General features: G+C 49.9%; 3 protein-coding genes and 2 long non-coding RNA genes across 15 annotated transcripts in view; 3 read left to right on the top strand and 2 right to left on the bottom strand.

The window, feature by feature from the left end:
• Positions 1-277: 277 nt before the first annotated feature.
• On the top strand, positions 278-3772 carry LOC101071155 (peroxisomal succinyl-coenzyme A thioesterase-like). Of its 2 annotated transcripts, none has more exons than XM_011613234.2 (11): positions 278-403; positions 961-1166; positions 1232-1331; positions 1431-1621; positions 1694-1857; positions 1953-2072; positions 2161-2243; positions 2322-2415; positions 2497-2577; positions 2669-2795; positions 2864-3772. In XM_011613234.2, the coding sequence occupies exons 2-11, from the start codon at positions 974-976 to the stop codon at positions 2986-2988; spliced, it is 1278 nt and encodes a 425-aa protein (XP_011611536.2). In that variant the 5' UTR covers positions 278-403; positions 961-973; the 3' UTR covers positions 2989-3772. The 2 variants fall into 2 exon arrangements, with proteins under 2 accessions (XP_011611536.2, XP_011611535.2); XM_011613233.2 differs by having other exon boundaries at positions 314-527.
• Positions 3773-4067: 295 nt separating this feature from the next.
• Positions 4068-6303, bottom strand: rps16 (ribosomal protein S16). The gene is made up of 6 exons (XM_003972692.3): positions 6218-6303; positions 6076-6127; positions 5483-5584; positions 5301-5397; positions 5172-5219; positions 4068-4257 (listed from the first exon to the last, which is right to left on the bottom strand). Exons 2-6 carry the CDS (start codon positions 6121-6123, stop codon positions 4112-4114), a joined length of 441 nt encoding a protein of 146 aa, XP_003972741.1. The 5' UTR covers positions 6124-6127; positions 6218-6303; the 3' UTR covers positions 4068-4111.
• A 96-nt stretch (positions 6304-6399) lies between these two features.
• LOC115246586 (uncharacterized) lies at positions 6400-14706 on the top strand. The gene is made up of 2 exons (XR_003885705.1): positions 6400-6491; positions 14455-14706. It is a non-coding gene; the product is annotated as an uncharacterized lncRNA (long non-coding RNA).
• A 613-nt stretch (positions 14707-15319) lies between these two features.
• Positions 15320-16612, bottom strand: LOC115246548 (uncharacterized). Its single transcript, XR_003885674.1, has 2 exons — positions 15962-16612; positions 15320-15670 (listed from the first exon to the last, which is right to left on the bottom strand). It is a non-coding gene; the product is annotated as an uncharacterized lncRNA (long non-coding RNA).
• The window catches only part of ppp1r12a (protein phosphatase 1, regulatory subunit 12A), a 29003-nt gene continuing 23643 nt past the window's right edge, over positions 15553-20912 (top strand). For all 10 annotated transcript variants that reach the window (XM_029825340.1, XM_029825344.1, XM_029825345.1 and 7 more), the window contains exon 1: positions 15553-15823. In XM_029825340.1, coding sequence (XP_029681200.1) covers positions 15587-15823 — 237 coding nt within the window. In that variant the 5' untranslated portion in view covers positions 15553-15586. The remainder of the gene's footprint in view (positions 15824-20912) is intronic.

Consider the following 20912-nt stretch of genomic DNA (forward strand, 5'->3'; position numbering starts at 1 on the left):
TATCTGATAACAGGTCGTACAACAAGTTGAAAATATTGTTCGAGAAAGAAGGAGTTTGTAAAATCAGAGTCGTAAAAGCAGACGTCGATATGGTTTATTTCTTCACACGGTCGGTGGGAAATAATCTAAGACTTGGTGGGGGGGACAGAAATCAAAATATAATTTTCAGATTTTGAGATTCACAAATCTTGTTGGACATGTTGATTGTGTGTGCTTCATACCCTTTTTTAACGGGGGGGGGGGGGGGGGGGGGGGGGGTGAAAATTTAAAGCGTCTGCTGTTTTTATGTGACGTCAGTGAACGCACCACGTCCGCTGGAACTCCTGTATGATAAATCTGTCCGGAGCAGCGGGCCAGCTTTAGCTTAGCCGCTAGCACAGCTAAAGGTGCCAAAACAACTAAGGTAAACAAAGTTTAAACTGCTCAGGTGAAGATTAAGTTAACGCCTCCGTGTTGCTGTCAATGAGGTATTTAAGTGCCAAAAGGCTGTGTTTCCTGTATTTTGGATTATATGAACGGAGCTTCAGGTAAGAAATATTCCTATAGTAAACAGCGTTCGAGTGTGGACGTAGGACTCGTGTTGCCTTCAATTTCGGCTTTGTGAATCACTATTTACAAGTGTCGTTGTTAAAGTGGAGGGTTGCCGGTTCAAGTCCGGGTGCGGACAACTTTTCGGAGGTGTTCTGGTCGTTTGGGGAGGCACCTGTAGAGCACCGCCGAGGTGCCCTTCAGCAAGGGAAGAAACCCCTTCAGAGGCACCTTCACCCTTAGCTGGGAGAGGCTCCTGCACCCTCCCCATCACCCCGAAATAGATAACGTGGCCAACAAAAAATATATTTATATATATATTATATTTCTAAGGCAGTAACAGTTCAGTGCATGATTCAAAGCCTGGTAGTTCACGGATCCACCATGCAGTGGTTCCCAGTAAAGATTCCCTGTGGTTTTCTTCCTCTGCAGACCTTTAGCGACCATGTCTCGGAGCTGCCTGCCAATCATCTCCGCTCACCCGTCTCGCGCCCTGGTCGATGAGAAGATCAAGGTGTGCGTTGAGAATCTGCCACCAGGACTCCCAGTGACACTTCACTCCCTCCACCACTCGGAGGACAAAGACTACTGGGAGGCTTTCGGTCACTACATCAGCGATCACAGAGGAGCGGTCTCAGGTGAGTGTGTCCACGCCTGAAAACCACGCTCCGCGTCCATTTTTGACATCTCCCTGGTTCTGCAGTGGCAGATGATCTGAGTTTTGGAGGCACGTACAAGGGAAAGGAGGAGATGGGGTTGTTGTGGAGCATGCGGCCAGTGCCAGGCAGCCGTGAAGCTCTCAGGTAAAACATTGAGTCTTTGGTGATCTGACGTTAAGCGTGAATAATACAGATAAAAGCTTCATCCTATGTGGACATTAAAGCCTCTTCATTGTCTGTCAGGTTGAGGAAGATGAACGTCTGCAGCCCTTTCTTGGTCAACATCTCCGTCCACAGTGGACATGTGACTGAAGGCTTCATGGAGCGCACTCCTCTGGCCGCCACGCTCATAGAGAGATGGTACATGGCTCCAGGGGTCAAGAGGATTAACGTCCAACAGAGAGGGGTGCGCGGGACCCTCTTCTTGCCTCCAGGTGCACCTGAGTGACCTTTTCTGGACTCCTCTGTGTTTCAGATCTGTCCTGAGCTCTACTTTGTTATGACAGGTCCAGGACCATACCCTGGGCTGCTGGACATGTGGGGCGGTGGCGGAGGCCTGATCGAGTATCGGTCAGCGCTACTAGCATCCAGAGGCTACGTATCATTGGCGCTGGAGTATATCAAACCTGATGAGCTGCAGTCTGCTGAGCTAGCGTTCAATTATTTTGAGGTTTGTGTTATTTTCCTTTAAATTGTCCCCACAAGTTCCGATTTTTGGAATATATTCCTTTAAAAAAACCCATTGTATTATCTGCTTCTGCACAGACTGCATTTAACATCATTAAAGAACATCCCCGGGTGATATCGGACCGAGTCGGACTGTTCGGTCTGTCTCTCGGCTCGATTGTGTCCTTCTTGTTGGCAGCTGAGAGCATCGTCGTCAAGGCAAGATTTGTTCTTCTTTACCTCTTTGTTTTATGAGTAAACCATATAAACGGACCAACAAATGTGTTTTATGTGTCTGTGTTTTTAGCCTTCGTGCTGTGTTTGCGTCAGCGGCAGCCACGTGAGCACTCACTTGAACAGCCTTAAAGGTTTCGGCAACATAATATCCGCGTATGTGTTCTGGCCTGGCACATGAACGCATCGTGTGACGTTTGCAGCAAAGGTTGATGCAACGTTTTTTAATTACAGTCAGAAGGACCTGATACGCCTGGACGAGAACAACCATCAAGTATGGAGAGAGATGTCCTCAGAGATACTGAGAAACTCCACAAATACCATTGACGTGAGTTTGACCTTCGTCGTGGCGGCACCTATAAAGTTGTTAGAGATGGAACCGACTTTCAAAGGTGCCTTTTTCTGCAAGGTTGGGAAAATAGAGTGTCCGGTGTTGTTGGTCAACGGGTATGATGATCAAAACTGGGCCGTGGAGGAGTACGCCAAAGACGTGAGTAGACACACACACACACACAGCATGCACAATGGACACGTGTATCAAATGTTAATGTTTCCCGTTTGTCTTGACCTTTGACCCCCAGATCCTCCAGCAGATGAAAAACGCCGGAAATGAGCACCTGCTGACGCTGGTTCAGTATCCAGAGGCTGGTCATCTGATCGAGCCGCCGTACACGCCTCACTTTAGGTTCTCCAGGTTCAGTAAGAACGGTGAGTGTGAAGCTGCCTTTGGGTTTGTTCCCTTTCCACACGTTTCTGAGCCCTGATTTGCTTTGCAGCGATTGTTGTGTGGGGGGGGGCGACCAAACCCCATTCAGACGCTCAGGAGGACTCCTGGAGGAAGATCCTGGCCTTTTTACAGCAGCACCTGTACTCCAACCAGACTCCCCGTGCCAGGATGTGACCGGCGCTCACAGAAAGGCTGATGATGAAATCTGCCCCCCATCAGCTTATTTCACGTCACTCCTGGATCACAGGTGTTGCCTACAGGTATCCCGACAGGGTCCACAGGCAGGTCATGACACTCAAAACAGTTAAGTGTCCTTACTTGGGAATACTTGAAATTGCCATTTAAGATAAGAGGCGTCAAATATAACACAAGCTTGCGACATTGACGTACAAAAACCACTTTTCCTAACTTTTTGTCACACGCGTTTTATTGCGAATTCTCCTGAATATGACGGAGCCCGTTTTAAGTCGCAGGTGTAGAAATAAACCAAAATTTGCCACGTCAATCAGAACGGACGCCTTCCTTTTTTTAATTTTAGAATAAATCATGTAGGAGTGAGAACTTTTCACAATTCCAGATCAAATTGTGGCACAGATGTTGTTCCAGGAGGCTTCACATCTTTTAATATGCAGAATCTCCAAATCGATGAGCAGAGATTAGAGCTGGGATGGTGATCGTTGGATCAATCGACCATTTCCGGCCACCAGCAGGGGGCGCCGTGATTAAAGTGGATTTTTAATGTACCGGTACTGTAACTCTGCATCCTGGACTGAATCCTCATGTCAAGAAAATTCCTAGATTTCTGAACCTTTGTCATTTACACGTACATGGGACCAAAATCGTGTTTCTCTTCTGTACAATCAGACATAATAAGCTAAACATGTTATGCAATCAAAGAAACTTGAAAGTGTGGTGTAATGAGTTGAATGTTATTTGTGGTATAAAATAATCCTGTTGAGATCGAGTGTCCCCGTGTTTGTGGCGAGGAGTGAGCGGAAGTGTTGCTCAGCTTCAGACGGATCAAGACTGGCGGTTAGGGGAAGACGCTGCTGCACAAACTGGTCACAATCGTTTTAAACCATGTTACCGAGACGTTTAAGCTGATTTCACCAGTCCCCCCCCCCCCCCCCCCCCCCCAGCAGTTGGTGGCGCTCCTGCAGCCACACCATTTTAGCTATTTGCAAGTTTTTAACAATTTGAGATGGCCACAAAAGTATTTGGTTTACAGCTTCAAACACACAAAGGACACGTGATGAATATTTCGTTCCTCCATTTATTATCAAAGGGTACGGGGGGGTTAACGGTAGGACTTCTGGTAACGAGCACGGGCTCCAGGTCCACCGAACTTCTTGGACTCACAGCGACGTGGATCGGCGACCAGCAGGGTCCTGTCGTACTGGATCAGGATGTCTTTGATCTCTTTCTTGGAAGCCTCATCGACATCTGCCACAACAACAAATCCAACAGGTTTAGTGAGGAGGGAACCAGAACTACCCTTAAGACTAGTTTATCAATTTAGAGGTACTGTCTGCACAGGGCTGGCCCATGTCCCGGGCTCGTCCCCGTATATTCCAACACACCGGTGTTACTCATATCATTATTACGCTGTCCGCTCTGCTGCTCTGACCAGGGGCAGATCACGCTGCGCTCCTTAAACAGAACTCCATGTTCAGGTGCACTTCTGACTCAGCACGACACAGGTGGTTTGAAAACCGTGGCTACGCCAGGGAGGTTTTGCTGCGCTCAGCCAATCATGCACAGTATTCTTTGGTGTACACATGTTAATGCTGCTGTCATGTAATAATTACCACTGTTGTGTGTGTGAATATCAACGCATGTTGTACTAACAAACAGCAGCCCGGTGAATCGCTTGATCGTTCAATTTCCAGTACTTTCATTATAATTTGATGGAAAACTTGATTAAAGTTGTTTTGAAGCTGGTGTGAGACTTGTTACGACTAACACAATCACACTCTGCAAAGTTACTGTTGTAATAAGCCCAAGCAGCCTTTAAAAAAAGCTTTTATATCTGAATATTCTGTACAGTGATGCTGATCCAGTTTTAACTGGAGGTGCCACTGTCAACATGCATTTTTTGGACTTGTGGGAACACTTCCGACTTCTCTCAAGCACCAATCATGTGCTTCATCCAACATTCAGGTTTGGTCCCGTGAATGCCCCGACAGCCTTGAACCGTCATACACCAGAGCCAAGGTCACGTCTCTGAACACTTTTTACAGCACTCCCAAGTATACGTCACTAATATGAACAGCGTAAACATAATATTGTTTGAAATGCATCACCTAATGCACAGACAATGAGGCATCATCAAGGGTGTGGCACATGAATATACTCACACTTCTGGTAGTAGGCGACCAGGGCTTTAGAGATGGCCTGGCGGATGGCTGTAAAATACAAAACCATTGGGTTAAAAAACAACACCAGGATTTATTTCATCTTTCGGAAAACATGAATTTTCTTCTGACCGTAGACTTGTGCGACACGTCCGCCACCCTTCACTCTGACTCTGATGTCAACTCCAGCAAAGCGCTCCTTCCCCAGCAGCAACACGGGCTCCAGGAGCTGCCGGAACACACAGATTTCAGCCCATGATCACACATAAAAGCCGATTTAAAGGCCCACTGCATCTTCCCAGTCTGGAACTCACCTTGTACTGGAGGGTGGCAGGCTCCAACATCTCCAGAGGTTTGCCATTAACCTTCAGAAGGCCATTCCCCCTCTTGCAGTGGGCAACTGCTGTGGCAGTTTTCTGTGACAAGTATAACATGGTTTCCAATCACAATCAAACTAAAAGATCATCTCGTCGTATTTCAACCTATATATTTTAGACTAACTGTTTTCTGAGGTCCCTTTGTGGTATTAATCTGACTAATGTCAGTAACTGGCAGGACAAATTGGAGCAGCTTCAAGTAGTTCGTGTCAGTCCAGGAGAAACCATTAAAAATACGGCCCTTTAGCAACCAGGCTAGCCTGGAACGCTAACCCGATTCAACACAATGCGAGGGGGGGACAACCGGTGAAACACCCATAAAACGGACGAACAAGTACTGTACATTTAAGACCGTTCCCAGGTAATACGTTCAAAGTTTTCTTAGTAAGTTTTAGAGCTACAGCTGCAATTTATCGGTTAGGAATCAAGCGATGCACGACTTTTCTGTGCAAGCTACGATGGCTAAAGTATGCTAGCATGACATGTTAGCCACAAATCCACACGTGGAAGAAGTTATTCATTCAACCTACCTTACGTCCAAAAACCTGGACAGATTGTAATGGACCTTTTGCTGGCATGTTTCTGAAACACACAAACAACGATATTTACTCATTTAGCCAGCGAACGTGCGTCATTTTAATCGTTAAACGAAGACCAGCTTGTAGCACATACCGTCTTCAGCTAGGGTGCCGTACGGAGAGACCGACAGGGTTTCACAGGCAGAACATCAGGGTCTGTCGCACGACATTCCAGACCTGCTTTGCGGTAGAATTTACGACAGTTACTTTCGCTCAACCTCCATTTCACACAAATTGGGGTTTTTAAAACGTCAAAAACATTAAAATATTTTACCAGGATGCACTAAAGTGTGCATAGCTTTCTCGACTCAAGCTGCATACGAGCATCACCAAAGTTAATTCGTTGCTCTCTGGCCAGCCGACGCACAGTGAGTTTATATTTTATTTATAGATTACCGGTAAATACTACAATATAAACAAATCATTATTTTCCAAAATACAGGTCAGGTTTAAAGCGTCTATTGTTGCTGCAATAGTGCTCCAAACACCACCAAAATAATTAATATCACTTCCCCTCTCCAGTCTTATAATAGAAGAGGTCTTTTAAATCGTTTATTTAATAAACGAATAGACCCCCCCACACACACACACACACACACTCCTCATTCAACGATATCTAATGAAAAACATCTGTATAAGAAGCTTTTACACAGATTTCCTCGACAGACGACCTGGAAAGATGAGTGGAATGTTCACAGAAACGTGTCTGTCTAAACAACATAAACCAGAAGCCACGCCGTTCAGCTGCCAAAGTAAAAGCAGTCACACTAGAAAAATGCACCCAACACCTGGATCGTAGTTAAAGCAGATGCACCGTGACAGTATGAAAAATAAGACAATAATATCGATCGTTTCTACATTCCGGAAGTTCAGAAAATGTTGAAACTGTCTAAATCTGTACGCAACAGCTCCACCTGGTGTTTACTATCTGTAATTACACCATTTACACAAACGCCATTGATATTTATCCACGATTGTTGTCTGGGAGACATTAGTGCGCAGCATTTTTCATCATATTCCCTGCATCTTGTTTTCATCAGTGAACATTTTTTAGCTTGTGGTGAGATAAATAAATAAATCCACTGAGATTACTTGGTTCCGCATAGTTTTCCGACTATGGGAACCAGGCGCAACATGGGGGGAAAAGGAAGTTGGGGTAGCTTTGGGGATTTTAAACTGTATTCCTACGCTTGAGACACGGGTCTGACTGGACCACAGCGGCGGACATTGTTGACCCGGCCAAACTGGACCCTGCCAAACTGGACCCTGCAGCTTGTGGGAGGAAAAACGTCCCCTTTGTTCTTCCTAAAGATTTCGCAAACAAGGAGTCTTTGTGGTGATTTAGGGTGAAAAGGGGAGAGAGACACTTGTCATGAATCCTGAGCACGCACGCACACACACACACACACACACACACTCTGCAGTGTGACTCGGGAGGCAGCTTCAAGCCACAGGCTCATACCGTTAAAGGAGGGATGCAGTGCTGCCATTCCAGGGTCGGAGAAGGACTGAAGATAGATAGCATCTTGGGAATCTGTATACAGTGGTGTGAGTCATGTGTGCGGCGTGCAGTACCTACCTATACTTGACATTTACTACAGTCAGACTGGTGTTTATAGTGTCCACCAGGCACCTGGCTTCTTTTATTGTCAGAGGGAACGTCTGCGCCCCTCAGGCCTCCTCAGCTTTTGGAATGGCTTGTTCTTCTTTCTCTCTTAATTTTCCACATTTCCTGAACTTCAAACTCAACCCTGGAGCCTAAATCAAGTGAAGATTATTTGATCTACCTTGGTTGTGGTCCGTGTGCAGCGATCTATAGAAATACTCGCACCCTCTGTTCTTAATTCAACTCTTGGCCACCAGGGGGCGGTCAACTGGACCGAGAACCTATTTCAGTAAACCCGAACTCTGATTTTATCAGGATTTGATACACAGGAGCAGCGTGATGCGTGACCAGCATCCCTTCTGACGTGTGTTCCATCCTCATGCGCGAGTACGGCAGGAGGATCTCCACGGCAACGTGCCGCAGCAGCGCGTGGGCGTGTTGTTCAGGGAGGCAGGAGAACGCCAGAAGGTGAAGAAGAGGAGTGATGGTTGGACAACAATAGCAACGGGACAGTTTCGGAGGCGGACGTCATCAGCAGACGTGTTGCTGGTCCTGCCCCCCCCCCCACCAAATCCGAGTTCCGTCTCCAGCCTGATCCAGTCAGTGCAGGGATCTTACTGACTGGGGCACCTGCTTTCACCTTTACGGTTCTACAGAGGTGTGTGTGGTTTAAGGGGGGGGGGGGGGGGGGGCAGTGCTACATCACCATCTGCACAGGAAGCGCCTTAAAGCTGCGGAATCCTCCATTTCCTGCAGTCAGTGAAACCGCTGGTTCCCCTCACAGCGCCGCCACCGCGTGCTCTCGGGTCACCACCGTGGTCACCGGCGCTTTCAGGGGAACCTGGGCCCCTATAAACCCCCCCCCGTCTTTATCTGTGCTGCTGAAATGGCAAATAAATCCTAAATTTCAGGGGGAGGAGGGGAGGCTGCACTCATCCAGTAAAAGACCCGGCAGTAAATAAAGAGCACGCCATATATGGGCATTTCCTCTCCGCGGCCGTATGGAAACACATCACCTGGAGGCGCGACCTCCCCGACCTTGTCCTGTCACAGCACCCTGAGCAGGAGACAACGCTCGCAGATTTACAGGGAGGAGACGCCGTTCCCGGCTGCTCCCGGCTGCTCCCGGCTGGCCGCGGCGCCTGGCGTGACCATAATAGGCCCTGCCTGGGTTGGAAAAGCGTCGCTTGTAATTGAAAGTTCCCCCCGAGCGAGAAGAAGGTCCGCTAAAACCCTGGTGGGCGGGGAGGCCGGCAGGGGCGCAGAGGTTCTGTGAGGGATACAGAACCTCGGGTCACCGCGGCAACGGGAGAAAACTCTTCAAACACACATCAAAGCCTGAGGTACCCAAAAGGCCGCTACCCCACCCGCCGCCGCGTCATGGCAGCAGTAAATATTGACGTCCGACTCTGTGGGTGACGGCCCTAAAACGTAGCCCGGTATCGAACCCGGGTTGGGACCTGAGCCCCCTCCATTAATTTGCCTATTTCAGCACACGTTTAACCTGTTAGCCTCATGTGGCTACAGGCTAATTCCAACGCCACATCACAGCGCCGCTAAAGTACTGATACTGGTTTGATTTGGATACTTTCATTATTTCTGTGGAAACTGGAGAGTAATTAAACGTGTGTTAGCCGCCATCAGCGCCTCCTTGGACGGTCGAGCTGTGAGGAGCTTGTGGCGGACGTTATGGCAGAGTGTTAGCGAGAGCCACAGAGCTAATTAGCTAGCCTTGACAAACATGAAAGTGTCAGCTGGTCAGGTTGGACGCAAACAACAGCACCTGTCTGCGGGGCGATACGTCACTCCTCGCTGCCGCTGACAACGTGCTTACATGGACAACGTCTCCTGACGTTTTCGCCGAGTAGCTCCTCAAACGGACGCGTCGATCATCGCCAAACAGCACCGGCTGCCCTTTGATTTGACTTTTTTATTTGATTTACAACATTCAGCAGGAGAAGAAGCCGTTATTTTAACTGGCCGCCCTTAAAACGTCTCTAATCTGAGGTCTCGGAGCGGCGATTTGTTAGCTCAGCTAATCTGGCGGCGGCGCCGCGTCGAACTCGCCAACACGTCGGCCTCGCGTTGGGTTCATTCGTCCTCGCCATCACCCACGCTGCGATACGTCCTCTCAATCACCTCTCTCGGCCCGCCCACGGGATCGGCTCCACTCACCCGCCGGCCCGCTTGCACGTGCGATGCGGGTTAAGGTTCACGGGCGTCTTGGACGGGGGCGGTGGGGCGAGGGAGGGGCACCAATAGCGCCTCAGCGTCACCATCACACCAAAGCCTCCTTTATTCATCTCTCCTGTGGAAGATGTGACATAGAAACGAATGCCCCCCTACACACACACACACACACCCACCCACGCACACACACACTCTGCTTGTGCCTGCACACACGCTAAAATGTCAAGTACGGGATGAAATGTGACCTTTCCGACGTGGCTGATTGGCTCGTTGTCTTGCGTTTAGCGCTAGCATCACTCTCTGGGAGCGCGGTGGGGGTTTTAAACGCAGATGATGTCCCGGACGTCTTTCCCGGGGTGTCTGCGAGCGTTCCAGGCTCTCAGGGGTGAGAGAAGATGGGAGCTGTGATGGGAAAGTGGGCCAGCGCTCTCAGCCCTCCACTGGAGAGCTCCTTAAAAGGCCTGGAGAGATGATGTCGTCGGCTCTTTTCCTCCCCCCCTCCACCGCCGTTATGTTTTTCCCCTCCTTCCAGAAGCCCGGCAGCAGCTTTGGTGGAAGCCATCGTGCACATCAAACGCGCGACAGTGATGACTTCACCCGGCTGAAATAAGGCCTCCATCCATCCGAATCTGGGAAGACCCGTAACGAAAGACCGAATTTCCCAGAGTGCTTTGCTGCAGTGGCCGAGGCCGCCCGAGCTGAAGTAGTCCGTCAGGTTTTACAGCGTTATAAACAGTGTTGTAAAAGCACCCACAACTCAAAGTGGAGTAAGAGTAAAGATGTCACGCTGAGAATTACGTCGGTAAAGTGAAAGTCAGCTCCTGGAATAAGCAAAAGTTTCTGCACTCAAACATATATTTAAAGATATTTATTCATATCCTGTAAATAATGAACAGTTGTCCCGCTTATTAGCAGCTGTTAGCCAGGAAGTACGTGTTTAGGGGTTAGCTAGCGAGCCAGTTTGTCACGCTAATGCTACATCCTGTGAGACAAGTTCCCTTTTATTTATGAACCAAAAGCAGAAATGAGGAGGAGATGCGACACCAGTGACACGACAGAGAAGCAGAAGTGATGTTTTGCAAGTTTCGCTGCCCCGTCCGACCAATCGGAGCGTCCCAAACACGTCAGAGAGCGAGCGTCTCCTGGCTGTTGCAGCAAGTCTGACTGTGTTTTTCCATCGAAAGGTCAAGAACCACTTTATGTACACAATGCACTTTAGTCCAAAGCAGACCGCCGCGCCCCGCCTGACCGCGGCGGCGCTGGCGTGTTCCAGGTGAGCCTCCAGAAGGCGACGCCACCTCGCCCCGATCTCTGAGTCATCTGCCGTTATCTGGGGAACGTTCTTCACGCGCTTCATGGACATATATGTCCCAGGACGTTGACGTCTTTGCTATTTTTAGCGCCGCTGGAGGTTGTTATAATAATGATGTCAGGGGGGCTTTGAAAATAAATCTGTGTTTATTCCTGCTCTCTATTCATGTTGTGTTTGTTTGTGTTTATTCGTGTATCGAACCAGCTGTTTTTTGGGGGGCCGATTCCTTTTAGCGGCTCATTTCGGCTCAGCTGCACTTCAGCCTGCTGGAAACATGTTTACGGACCTTCTTCTTTGTGAAATGCTTTGATGCGGCAGCGTTTTGGACGGGTGAACGGCGTGTTATATCTGCTCTCATGTGGAAAAGGTAGATAAAGACTTTCTCCTGCTTCTTTATGTTGCAGAAGTTAGCAATGACGGCAACGTCACATGTTCCTGAACAACGTATGCGGGATTGAAGGGGGCCAGCAGCACAAGTGACACTTGTGGTATCTATTTTTAGCCATCGCTTCCTCTGTGAAGTGTGTGTGGCTGGATCAACATCATTTCAATGCAACTAACTCTGCACGTCCCGTCAGTGAGCAAACATCTTGGGCTGATGCTAGCAAGCACCATTGATGTTGGACTAAACTAGCATGGCTAACGGTGATCACTGTCAAATTGTCTTTTCATTCTCTATTCAGGACGTGTCCTCAGCTGGAGATCAAGGGCTAATCTAGTCAAGGGAAAATGGCAGCGCCCACCTTACCGGACTCGCTTCGTAAACGTTCTCAGGCTAATTTAGAGCAACAATAGCAAACAAGGCGTCTGTTGTAACCAGCGGCAGATTTAAGGATTAGCCAAGTCGCGAGAGACGAGCACCGGGAAGCAAAATAAATCACACCTGTTAACGGAAACGTGAGGCGACGAGCTGCCCGTGTTAGATGAGACGGCCCGCGTGACCTTTGACCCAAGAGAATGCAGCCACCGGGCTCGCACCCCGTGATCGCCGACTGTGGGGTTGAGTTGAGTTCACAGTGTGCGAGTGGTATTTAAACCTGATATGGCCGAGAGGCTTTAAATGCTGAGCGCGGCTCTGTTTTTCCGCCTATGCTTCTTTTCATCAAGGCGAATGGAAATAATGAGGGAGGTGGAGGAGGGGAAGGGGGCGCTAAATCAGGAACACTGAAGCAGACAGACCAAAGATTTGAAAAGATAAAAGGAACAAACTTAGTTGTGGGTGTCATTAGCTCTGAGGCAGACGCCTCACGGGTGCTGCCATCTTGTTTTGATGATGACATTTGCGGTGCAATAACGACCGGGAAGTTGTGACATAATCCGCTTCATGTTGTTGAATTGGTGATGCTGATAGCAGCTGTATGCTAACACAAGGTATCTCTGCAGCCCACGCTAATGCTGCTAGCGGAGAGGCTTTCGACCCCAGAATACTCTGTTTTCTGCTAGATCTGGCCAAAGCGTCATCATCTGGCTGGAGGCCAGTATTTATAATTTACCAGCAAATAATGACGACGGTCTTGTTTGCGCGGTTTGGGATGATTCACCATCTCTTCGCGGCTCTTCGCACCAGCCCACGGCAGCAGCTCCAGATTTCGGCCTATTATTATCCCGTTTTCCTCTCAGAAACAAGGTCACTCAGTCTTATGAGGCTGTCGCTGCTCATTTGGCTTTAAAGAAACACGTCCCAGATTCCAACGTGTCCACGTCCTGCGCTCGCTCCCGTGTTTATTTGCGCATACCTGACATGATGGCTGAACGACTGTTGTTGTCATACCGGGGTAATGGGCTGGGATAGAGGGGCAGAACGGAGTGATGCTCCAGCTGCAGAGGTCCTGCAAGTGAGGCCCGCTGCCCTATTTCTGTCTGGAGGGGGCTCAGCTGTTGTCTGGGTGTAGATCACCTCCCGAACGTCCCCCAACCGTTCACCATCTGTCCTGCCATCGCTAACGCAAACAGCTCGCTACCTAGTGCGGCGAGGTATCTGCTAATTCTTGTCAATCGTGGGACCACATGACTCTGGCTCCGCCCACATTGTATCAGTGCATACACGTCCCCATTAGACCAGTTAGTTTGTTCTCTTTTCCCACCATAATCACAGTTTAGCTCTCCCAGCAGGCCAGTTGTACCACCTGGATTAGCAGTCCCGGGTGCTAACATGCTAACCACGTGGTAAATGGAATAAAAACATATTATTTCCTGATAATTAAGGGACTTGGAGGGATTAACAGACCCAAGCATGTAAAGGGGACAGAACACATGTCCCTGCCCCCCCCCCTCCCAGTGCTATAATCGTCCTTCTCCCCTTTCTCTTTCCATTTCCCTGGGAATAGTCTCAGATTAGCTCAGGGTTGACGTCCTCGTCCCGGTCAGGGTTCTGATGTTTGACAGTAGGTGACGTTCTGCCCTGTTTAACATGTCGTCCAACAGAACGCCAATCTCACCAAAAAAAAAAAAAGACACCGCTTCGCCGGTGCATTTCTGTTAACTCTCACCTGATACTGGCGGCCCCACCGAGCCTCCCGGTCCTCCACCGACTAATTGGACGGGTCTGGAGGGCTGAGCCAGCACCGTCGCCGCCTTTGCACCAGATCACTTTTTAAACTTCCTCTGATAACATCAAAGCGGGACTATTTCCATCCGCTCGATAGTGGCGCTGTCTGGAACCACAGAACAGGGAGGAGATGAGTGTGTCGGCGTGACGGCCGCCAATAACAGGGACTGGGTGACAGGGGGGCGTGGGAGCGGGCCGTCTGGAGTCTCTCGGATGGGCCTGACTTGTCCACACTTCAGCGGTCACCCCCCCCCGGAGTGCTGCCCATCTGGGTCACCTGTAAATACACACTGATGGATGCTGACGGATGCTGTATACGGCAGCTACAGGAGGCTAATGAGTATCAGGGGCTTTTTTTAGCTAATAACAGCTGGACAGATGGATAGCCTGAGTACCCAGATGAGCTAACCGGTTGTTCTACAGGCAGGAGCCAGAAATCTTAGAACCAAGGGTGTAAACAAGCGGTAGCCTGGAGGTGCTTCCAGACTAGAGTGACATTTTCTGACATTCTGCTAGCATAGCTTAGCTTCAGAATAGGAGGAAGCCTAGACAGCAGACTACCCTACACTGCTAATTATTTCTAGTCTTTAAGCTAAGCTAACTGGCTGCTGCTTCTGTGACCATGTTTTGGGGTGGATTTCCAGTCATTTCTGTCAAATATTGATATCCCGGCAGGTCCTGCACGTCCTCGCTGACAACATGGCTTCAGACGCAGCTGCTGAGCGACGCTACGTAAACAGGATGCTCTGCTGGAAGCTCCACTTCGTCGTGGCACGTGTGGACATAACTTGACGTGTTTCCACGCCTCCGCCTTGGAGAATTTTAAACGAGCACGAGAGGCTTGCAAGTTTAAAGATGCACGCCTGTTGGAAGCCTTCAAACATGATTCATTTCTCTGATATCTGACCATTAAAGCAGTTTTATCAGAAGGAAACCTGTTGAATATCCTCCATTATCCTCCGTATCGCTGAACCAGTCGCTTCCCATGACAGTTCTGTCACATTTGGGATCAGATATCAGCTGCTGGTACCCTCACTGGTTTACCCCCAGTCCTCATGTTTCCATCAATAAAATGGACCTGCATACCAGAGCCGGGCTGGACCAACCTGTCAGGCCATTGTTAAACAGGTGAAGATTGACACGTCCCACTGTAACCAGCCCATTTATCCTTTTACCCAGTTCAACCAGTCTATTTATCCTCTCCCAATGTAATGAGTCCATTTATTATCTCACCGTGAGTACAGCCAGTTGGTTTGTCCTCTCCCTCCCTGTATAACCAGTTCATTTCTCCTCTCTGCCCAGTTATAAAGCCTGTGTTTTGCCCCACAGGAATCAAGTTCATGTAAAGTCAGTGGATTACATCAGCAGATGCAGTTAACATGTCGTCCCATCATTAGCTGCATGATAAAGATCTATAGTGGATAGTGCAGCTGAATTTACAGTGCAAAAAAAAAAAAAGTGACGTGGGGGCAGAGAAAAGATGGAATAAACACTGGGGGTGCGCGCAGCGGAGCCTGTCTGCAGCGGGGAGGCCGTTATGTAATATTTTCAAGCACTCTTGTCTTATTTGGTGTACACACTCGATCGCGGATTAGCCTGCTCATAATCCGCTGGCGGTGACGTCATACCGCGGCGCCGAGATCTCGCGAGAGTTCGCCCGACAATCCCGCCGCCCTCTCTCTCTTCCTCCGTCGGTGCCCCCTCCTCTCCAGCCCTCCCTTCCCACGCCCCAGTGCGCTGTGGGATAGTGGCACTATAAAGTATATCCTCTCTCGGAGAACGATAAGAAGCCCGAGACTGGAGGGGGATGAAGATGGCGGACGCCAAACAGAAGAGGAACGAGCAGCTAAAGCGATGGATGGGCTCGGAGACGGACCTGGAGCCTCCTATTCTGAAAAAGAAGAAGACGAAGGTGAAGTTCGATGATGGCGCCGTGTTTCTGGCCGCCTGCTCGAGCGGCGATACCGAGGAGGTGCTCCGAATGCTCGACCACGGCGCTGACATCAACTACGCCAATGTGGACGGTCTCACGGCTCTCCACCAGGTTTGTTGCCCCCCCTTCTCTTAGGCGGTCACCGGCCGTGTCGGCTTGGCGAGGCACGAACGTCGGCTGGCTGCTAGCAACTGCTGGCCGTGGAACACCTGTCAAATGGAAGCCATTCTCATCCCGTTGTTTACTTACCTAGCACTCCCGTCCTTTTCCACACACCGTGTTGGACCACCGGTGCCTCGGAGCTCGGTTATGGGGCCCCTAGAACACCGAAACTGCTGATCATCCATGCAGTCCACCTTACAAAGTTGAAATTTCATCATTCGGGGCTACTTTTCACCCCGCAAAACTAGCCTGGCTGTGTCCCTTCTCTCAGTGGGTGCAGTCTAATTGCTGTATCCCAGCCTGTAAAACTGGGTCGCCTTTTCCTTTTTATTTATGTAGATTTGGAGTAAAGGGACAACCGAGGGCGGTGCAGTTGGACCGGGCTAATTTATGCTAGTCGGATCATCGAACGTCAAGAGTTTATCCCGAGTATGGTTGGTGCAGACGGGATGAATTCCACAGCAATGGCTGGTTCCCGGCTAGCAGGAAAAGTCGTTTTGTTGATAAACCCTCCGCCTCGACCGCGACTAGCGTCTGGAGGGGAAGCTAGCTAGCTTCCGTCTGCCAACGTCAGTGCAGGAACGTTTCACCACCTCCATGTCTACTGTATTTACAGTCTTCTCGGTGTGCTCGGCAGCGATCTGCACAGTAGTTAAAGTGCCATTTAGTTGTAAATACTAGGCAGCTATTTTAGTGCACTATTAGCCAGGCTGACTGGACGCTCCGTTAGCAGGTCAAGCTAGCCGAACGTAGTTGTTTTGGGCGTTTATCTGTGGGTTAATTCATTCCTGCCAGCTGCTCTCGCAATATCTCCTCATTTAATGTTGCGTGACTTTTGACTTTTCGATTATAATGAGGATCATATGTCCCAAATATTGTTCCGTTTGTCTGGAATTTGAGCAATGCTAAGCTAATCCCTTGCCCGCTACTCTGCGTTAGCTGCCCATACTAGCCCGGGTAGTTCGGGCGTCAAAGAACGAAAAGAGGAGCGTGTTTTTACTGGAGCTGTGCGGTCATGAAAACGCTAAACTCCCCCAAATGCCTCTTGAATAAAAGCGAGGCGTAATGTGGGGTTAAATTTGTTAAAAATCCTCGTCTAGTTACCGCGGGACCGAGACGCGCTCGCCGCCGCCAGGAGCGCCCTGATGTGTTGAGGCTGATTCAACTGTACAGACAGTAAATATCTGCTACAATAAAGCACTTTTATACCCTTTTATAGGCGCCTCTATTGATCCCAGTCGTGGAGTGTGTCCTAAATGACGAGATGTGGCCTCATTGTGCTATAATGCCCATGAAATGTCTAATATATATTAACCAGTCGATAGAATCAGCTGATAATGAACTTGTAGGTTATTATTGCTGTTAACGGGAGATGATAGAGGATCCATGCAGATTAATCTCACTTTGGGAATCAAAGTGAATCAAACTCGAAGTGTTTGATTGTGTGATGGACTCCGGGATGCCAGGATCAAAACCCGCTCCGTGGGTTTGATTTTGGCTTTTTTATTATTAATTTGTTTGGGTCATTTCAGTGATCTCAGGCTTAATGACAGGATTCCTCATCAGGTTTTCAATGGTATCATAGATTTGCAGTGATGTCACCTCATTACTGGCGCCCACATGGCTTTTTTAGCCTGAGTAATGCTACATGAAGGTGTTTGTTTCCCAAGCTTTTATACCTATTAAAATTTTAACAGCTTTTCCCAAGGTCATTAGCTTGGATTGGAGGGTTTTCGTGTGTTTCTGTAAGATTTGGCTGTTTTAAAAGGCTTTCCTTGTGGTCAGCCTTTTGTCGTTAATCCCGGATTTAGCGCGGCCCCTGTGCAAACTCGTTGGGTGGAAATGTTGCCTTTTTTTGGGCCGATGTCCAGTGATGAGCTCAAGTGATTGCCGCGCTCCAGATCTAACCATCTCTGGAGACGAGACGCCGTGTGAGAGCGCGCGTGTGTGCGCGGCGACGCATAATCCTGAGGATTTTGGGGGGGGTTTGTAAAAGCACCGAGGACATTTCTTTATTGCTGACTGAGTTCAAAGAGGTGAACGGGGTCACTTGATCAAGTTTTTAACCTACTGACTTCTGCCTGTGTTGTCAAGTGCGTTGTCGGTCCATGACCCTTCCCTGGGCAGCAGTCCCAGTCCCGGTACTGGTGCGGCGCCACGTTATCACCCGCGCCTGCTTCAATCGCACATTTAGGTGAGAGGTTGTGTCTCTAGTTCGTGACTCTTCCTTTAGACCCAGTATAGTTTCAACAGTCCTGGAATTTTCACGTTGCGTGACCGACCGAGGTCAGAGGCTCGTGGAGGAAGCGGAGGTGAACAAGGGACCCAGAAGAGGAGCGGCGATTCAAGATGTCGCCGGCTAAACTTGTCACAGAGGGAAACATTCCAAGTCCTGTTGTCCCGGCCGGAGCATTCCTCGCATGACAGTCGCTGGAAACCATGGCGAAGAGAGATGAGCAGGCATTCCTCAGCTGTCACCTCAACCCCTCCCCGAACCTCCCTCTTTCCCCTGACTAGTTCCGTCGTGGCGGGCGGCGAGGACGGAGGGAACCTGGGCCCGTTCCGCCGGGACCTGCACCTCAACTCCTCTCCTGACCCCTGACCCCCGCAGCTTGACTTGAGTCCGCTCTGTTGGCGTCCCACCCCGTCACCGTGGCCTTGAACATCATCTTCCACGGTTTCCATGACGACCACGCGCGAAAGGAGGCCCGCGTCGGCGGGTTTGCGGAGTGCGAGTTGCATAACCGGGCGAAGGCGTTTTGTTGGCGGCGCCCGCCAGTTTCAACCGGGGATGAAATCGGCGGCTCTCGTAATGGAAGAAAACCGGAGCGCGCGGCGGAAGATGGCTGCTGCTCCTCCGCACCAGCGTCGCCGGCTTTAACACGTTACATAATTGCTGATTGGGTCTCCCGACACCCCCCCCCCCCCGGCCCAGAGCTGCGCCCGGAGCCCACATTTGTCCAGCGAGGGCAGCAGAAAAGAGACTTCTGACCCTGATGAAACTGGAATTTGAGCAGGAAAACGGGCCGTTTCTCTGTTGTGCTCCAGGGTTTGGTCTGGGACTCTTCTGTCGTCCGCTCTGTCCTCACCTGCCTGCTCCACCACTCGTGACTCAGATTACGCCTTTTGCAGCTTTTCTAGCCGCATAAGCTCCAAAAGAAGCTTCGCGGAGCGGATCGAAGCGTTTCGGCTGTGTTTTCAGAGAAAATGTCACTTCCAAATTTAGATTTAATTCATCATTGGAGGCTTCTGTGACGCTTTGCTTTTCAAAAAGGGATTCAAGAACTTCCTCATTCAAAGTCGGCCTCATGGTGGTCCGCCCTCACCTTAATCAAGTTTTTCTGTTTCAAACAATGATTTTAATGGTTCCCTGTGGAATTAACGATCCCGGCGTCGGGTATCGAGCAATTTTCCTAAATTAAGAATCAGGACGGCCCCAGAATTTGACATCTGGTTCATAGCAACCACGCAGCTGACTTCTCCAGACGGAGACCTGTTGAGTTACGTGAGCGGCGGAGCCTGATATTGCGGTGCACGGCACCAGGTTGCTCCGGCGCGCGGAGCCGTAAACCCAGCAGGTCTGTTTGTTCTGTCGGACTCGCACAGGGAACCGCTCTCCTGGCTGCTGCTCCCACAGCATAACAGGCGTTGGTGGACAGATAAGCTTCAAATTCACACTTTAAAAGCAGAAACTTCCCTCAATATTTGCTCGACGCGTTAGCTGAGCTCAGCGTCACGGCTGTAAGGAGCCCAGTCGTAGCGACCTGACCACCCCGCATCACGTTCCTGCAGGTTGCACGAGGCCTCTGAGGTCTTTGTCCTGTGCAGCAGCCGCTCATGTATATCTCATACGATGCAGAACTGAATAATTCATCATCCAGACAGATTTGATTTGACTTCTTTGTCTGGCCCCGGAGCCGTTTCTCCCTCTGAAGTAATTGGCTGAGTTTGTTCACAAAAAAACCCTCCAACCCACGGAGGTAAGCTCCAGCTGTGGCCGCGCCGGCGTTTGGAGCTCTTGAATGAGAAGTATTTCTGAATCGGCACCCAACTCCAGTTCCCATGACCCCTCTGGGCTCCCCTGGGTGCTGCGGTGCACGCCGCTGGATTCAGCCGAAGCGCACCGTCGCGTTCCAGGCAGCCGTGACTCACCGCCGAGCTGCGCTAACATTAGCATTGGTAACAGAATGGCCCGAACAGGTATACTTTACCTGTGCATAATTGGCAGGTATGGCCTCGTCAGGCTGGCTTCATCCATCCTGTCCAACCCGTTATCAGCAGGAAGTCCGCGTGACGTTGGAGCCCCAGATCATCCGCTGATTGTAACACGTCACGTGTTTCCTTCACACACTCTGTCATGAGAACACGTATGACTTCGGGGGGGGGGAGCCGAGCAGAGGAGCTGGAGGGTTTCTCAAGTATTCCAGGTGCAGGTTGGAACTGGTTCACCTGGGGTCTTAGGGAGGATTCCTTAGCCCAGTAAACCTGCTGCCGCGGATACGAGTCGGCGCGTCTGACTGGCTGTTTGAGAGGATCGAGGCCGCCTGGGGTTGATCATTAGCCCACGCTGCAGCTAACTGGTCAATTATTGAGCCCACAGTCACATCCAAGCACGGTTTGACAACTGAATTCTGTCATCCTAAATATTCCAATAAAACCAGGAATCACACACACACTTCAGCCCGTGCCCCCCAACCCCCAACCCTGTGGCACATTGTCCCTGTCTGAGGTCCTCCGTCTTGGGGGGGACGCACACTTCACGCCGTGAGCGTTCTTAACGGTCTGTTTTTGAACTGAACACCTGGACTCGCCTCGGCGAGCTGCGAGTACGATTCCGGCAGCGAGTGTGTGTGTTGTCTGCACGACGGGCGAGGTTGCGTTCTTTGCATTTATTCTTTTTGCATCTTTTGCTGTGACATAAGGAATAGTGACGGTGGATGTGGACTGAGCGTCCATTAAAAGGGAATTTTGCATGTGTGTTTTATGGAGTTCAAACATCGACTCGGCGTTTTAAGATGAATTATTAAATGAGCCCACT

The sequence above is a fragment of the Takifugu rubripes genome, chromosome 18 (assembly GCF_901000725.2).
Source record: "Takifugu rubripes chromosome 18, fTakRub1.2, whole genome shotgun sequence".
Lineage (NCBI taxonomy): Eukaryota > Metazoa > Chordata > Actinopteri > Tetraodontiformes > Tetraodontidae > Takifugu > Takifugu rubripes.

What these genes read in the sequence shown, in the direction of transcription:
- rps16 (XM_003972692.3), bottom strand. Translation starts at nt 6,123, where the DNA reads ATGCCAGCAAAAGGTCCATTACAATCTGTCCAGGTTTTTGGACGTAAG. An exon ending in TCCAGGTTTTTGGACGTAAG is followed by an intron (nt 5,585 to 6,075) that starts GTAGGTTGAATG and finishes TACTTGTCACAG; the next exon opens with AAAACTGCCACAGCAGTTGC. An exon ending in GGTCGCCTACTACCAGAAGT is followed by an intron (nt 4,258 to 5,171) that starts GTGAGTATATTC and finishes TTGTTGTGGCAG; the next exon opens with ATGTCGATGAGGCTTCCAAG.
- LOC101071155 (XM_011613233.2), top strand. Translation starts at nt 463, where the DNA reads ATGAGGTATTTAAGTGCCAAAAGGCTGTGTTTCCTGTATTTTGGATTA. An exon ending in GACCCTCTTCTTGCCTCCAG is followed by an intron (nt 1,622 to 1,693) that starts GTGCACCTGAGT and finishes TTGTTATGACAG; the next exon opens with GTCCAGGACCATACCCTGGG. An exon ending in CTGAGAGCATCGTCGTCAAG is followed by an intron (nt 2,073 to 2,160) that starts GCAAGATTTGTT and finishes CTGTGTTTTTAG; the next exon opens with CCTTCGTGCTGTGTTTGCGT.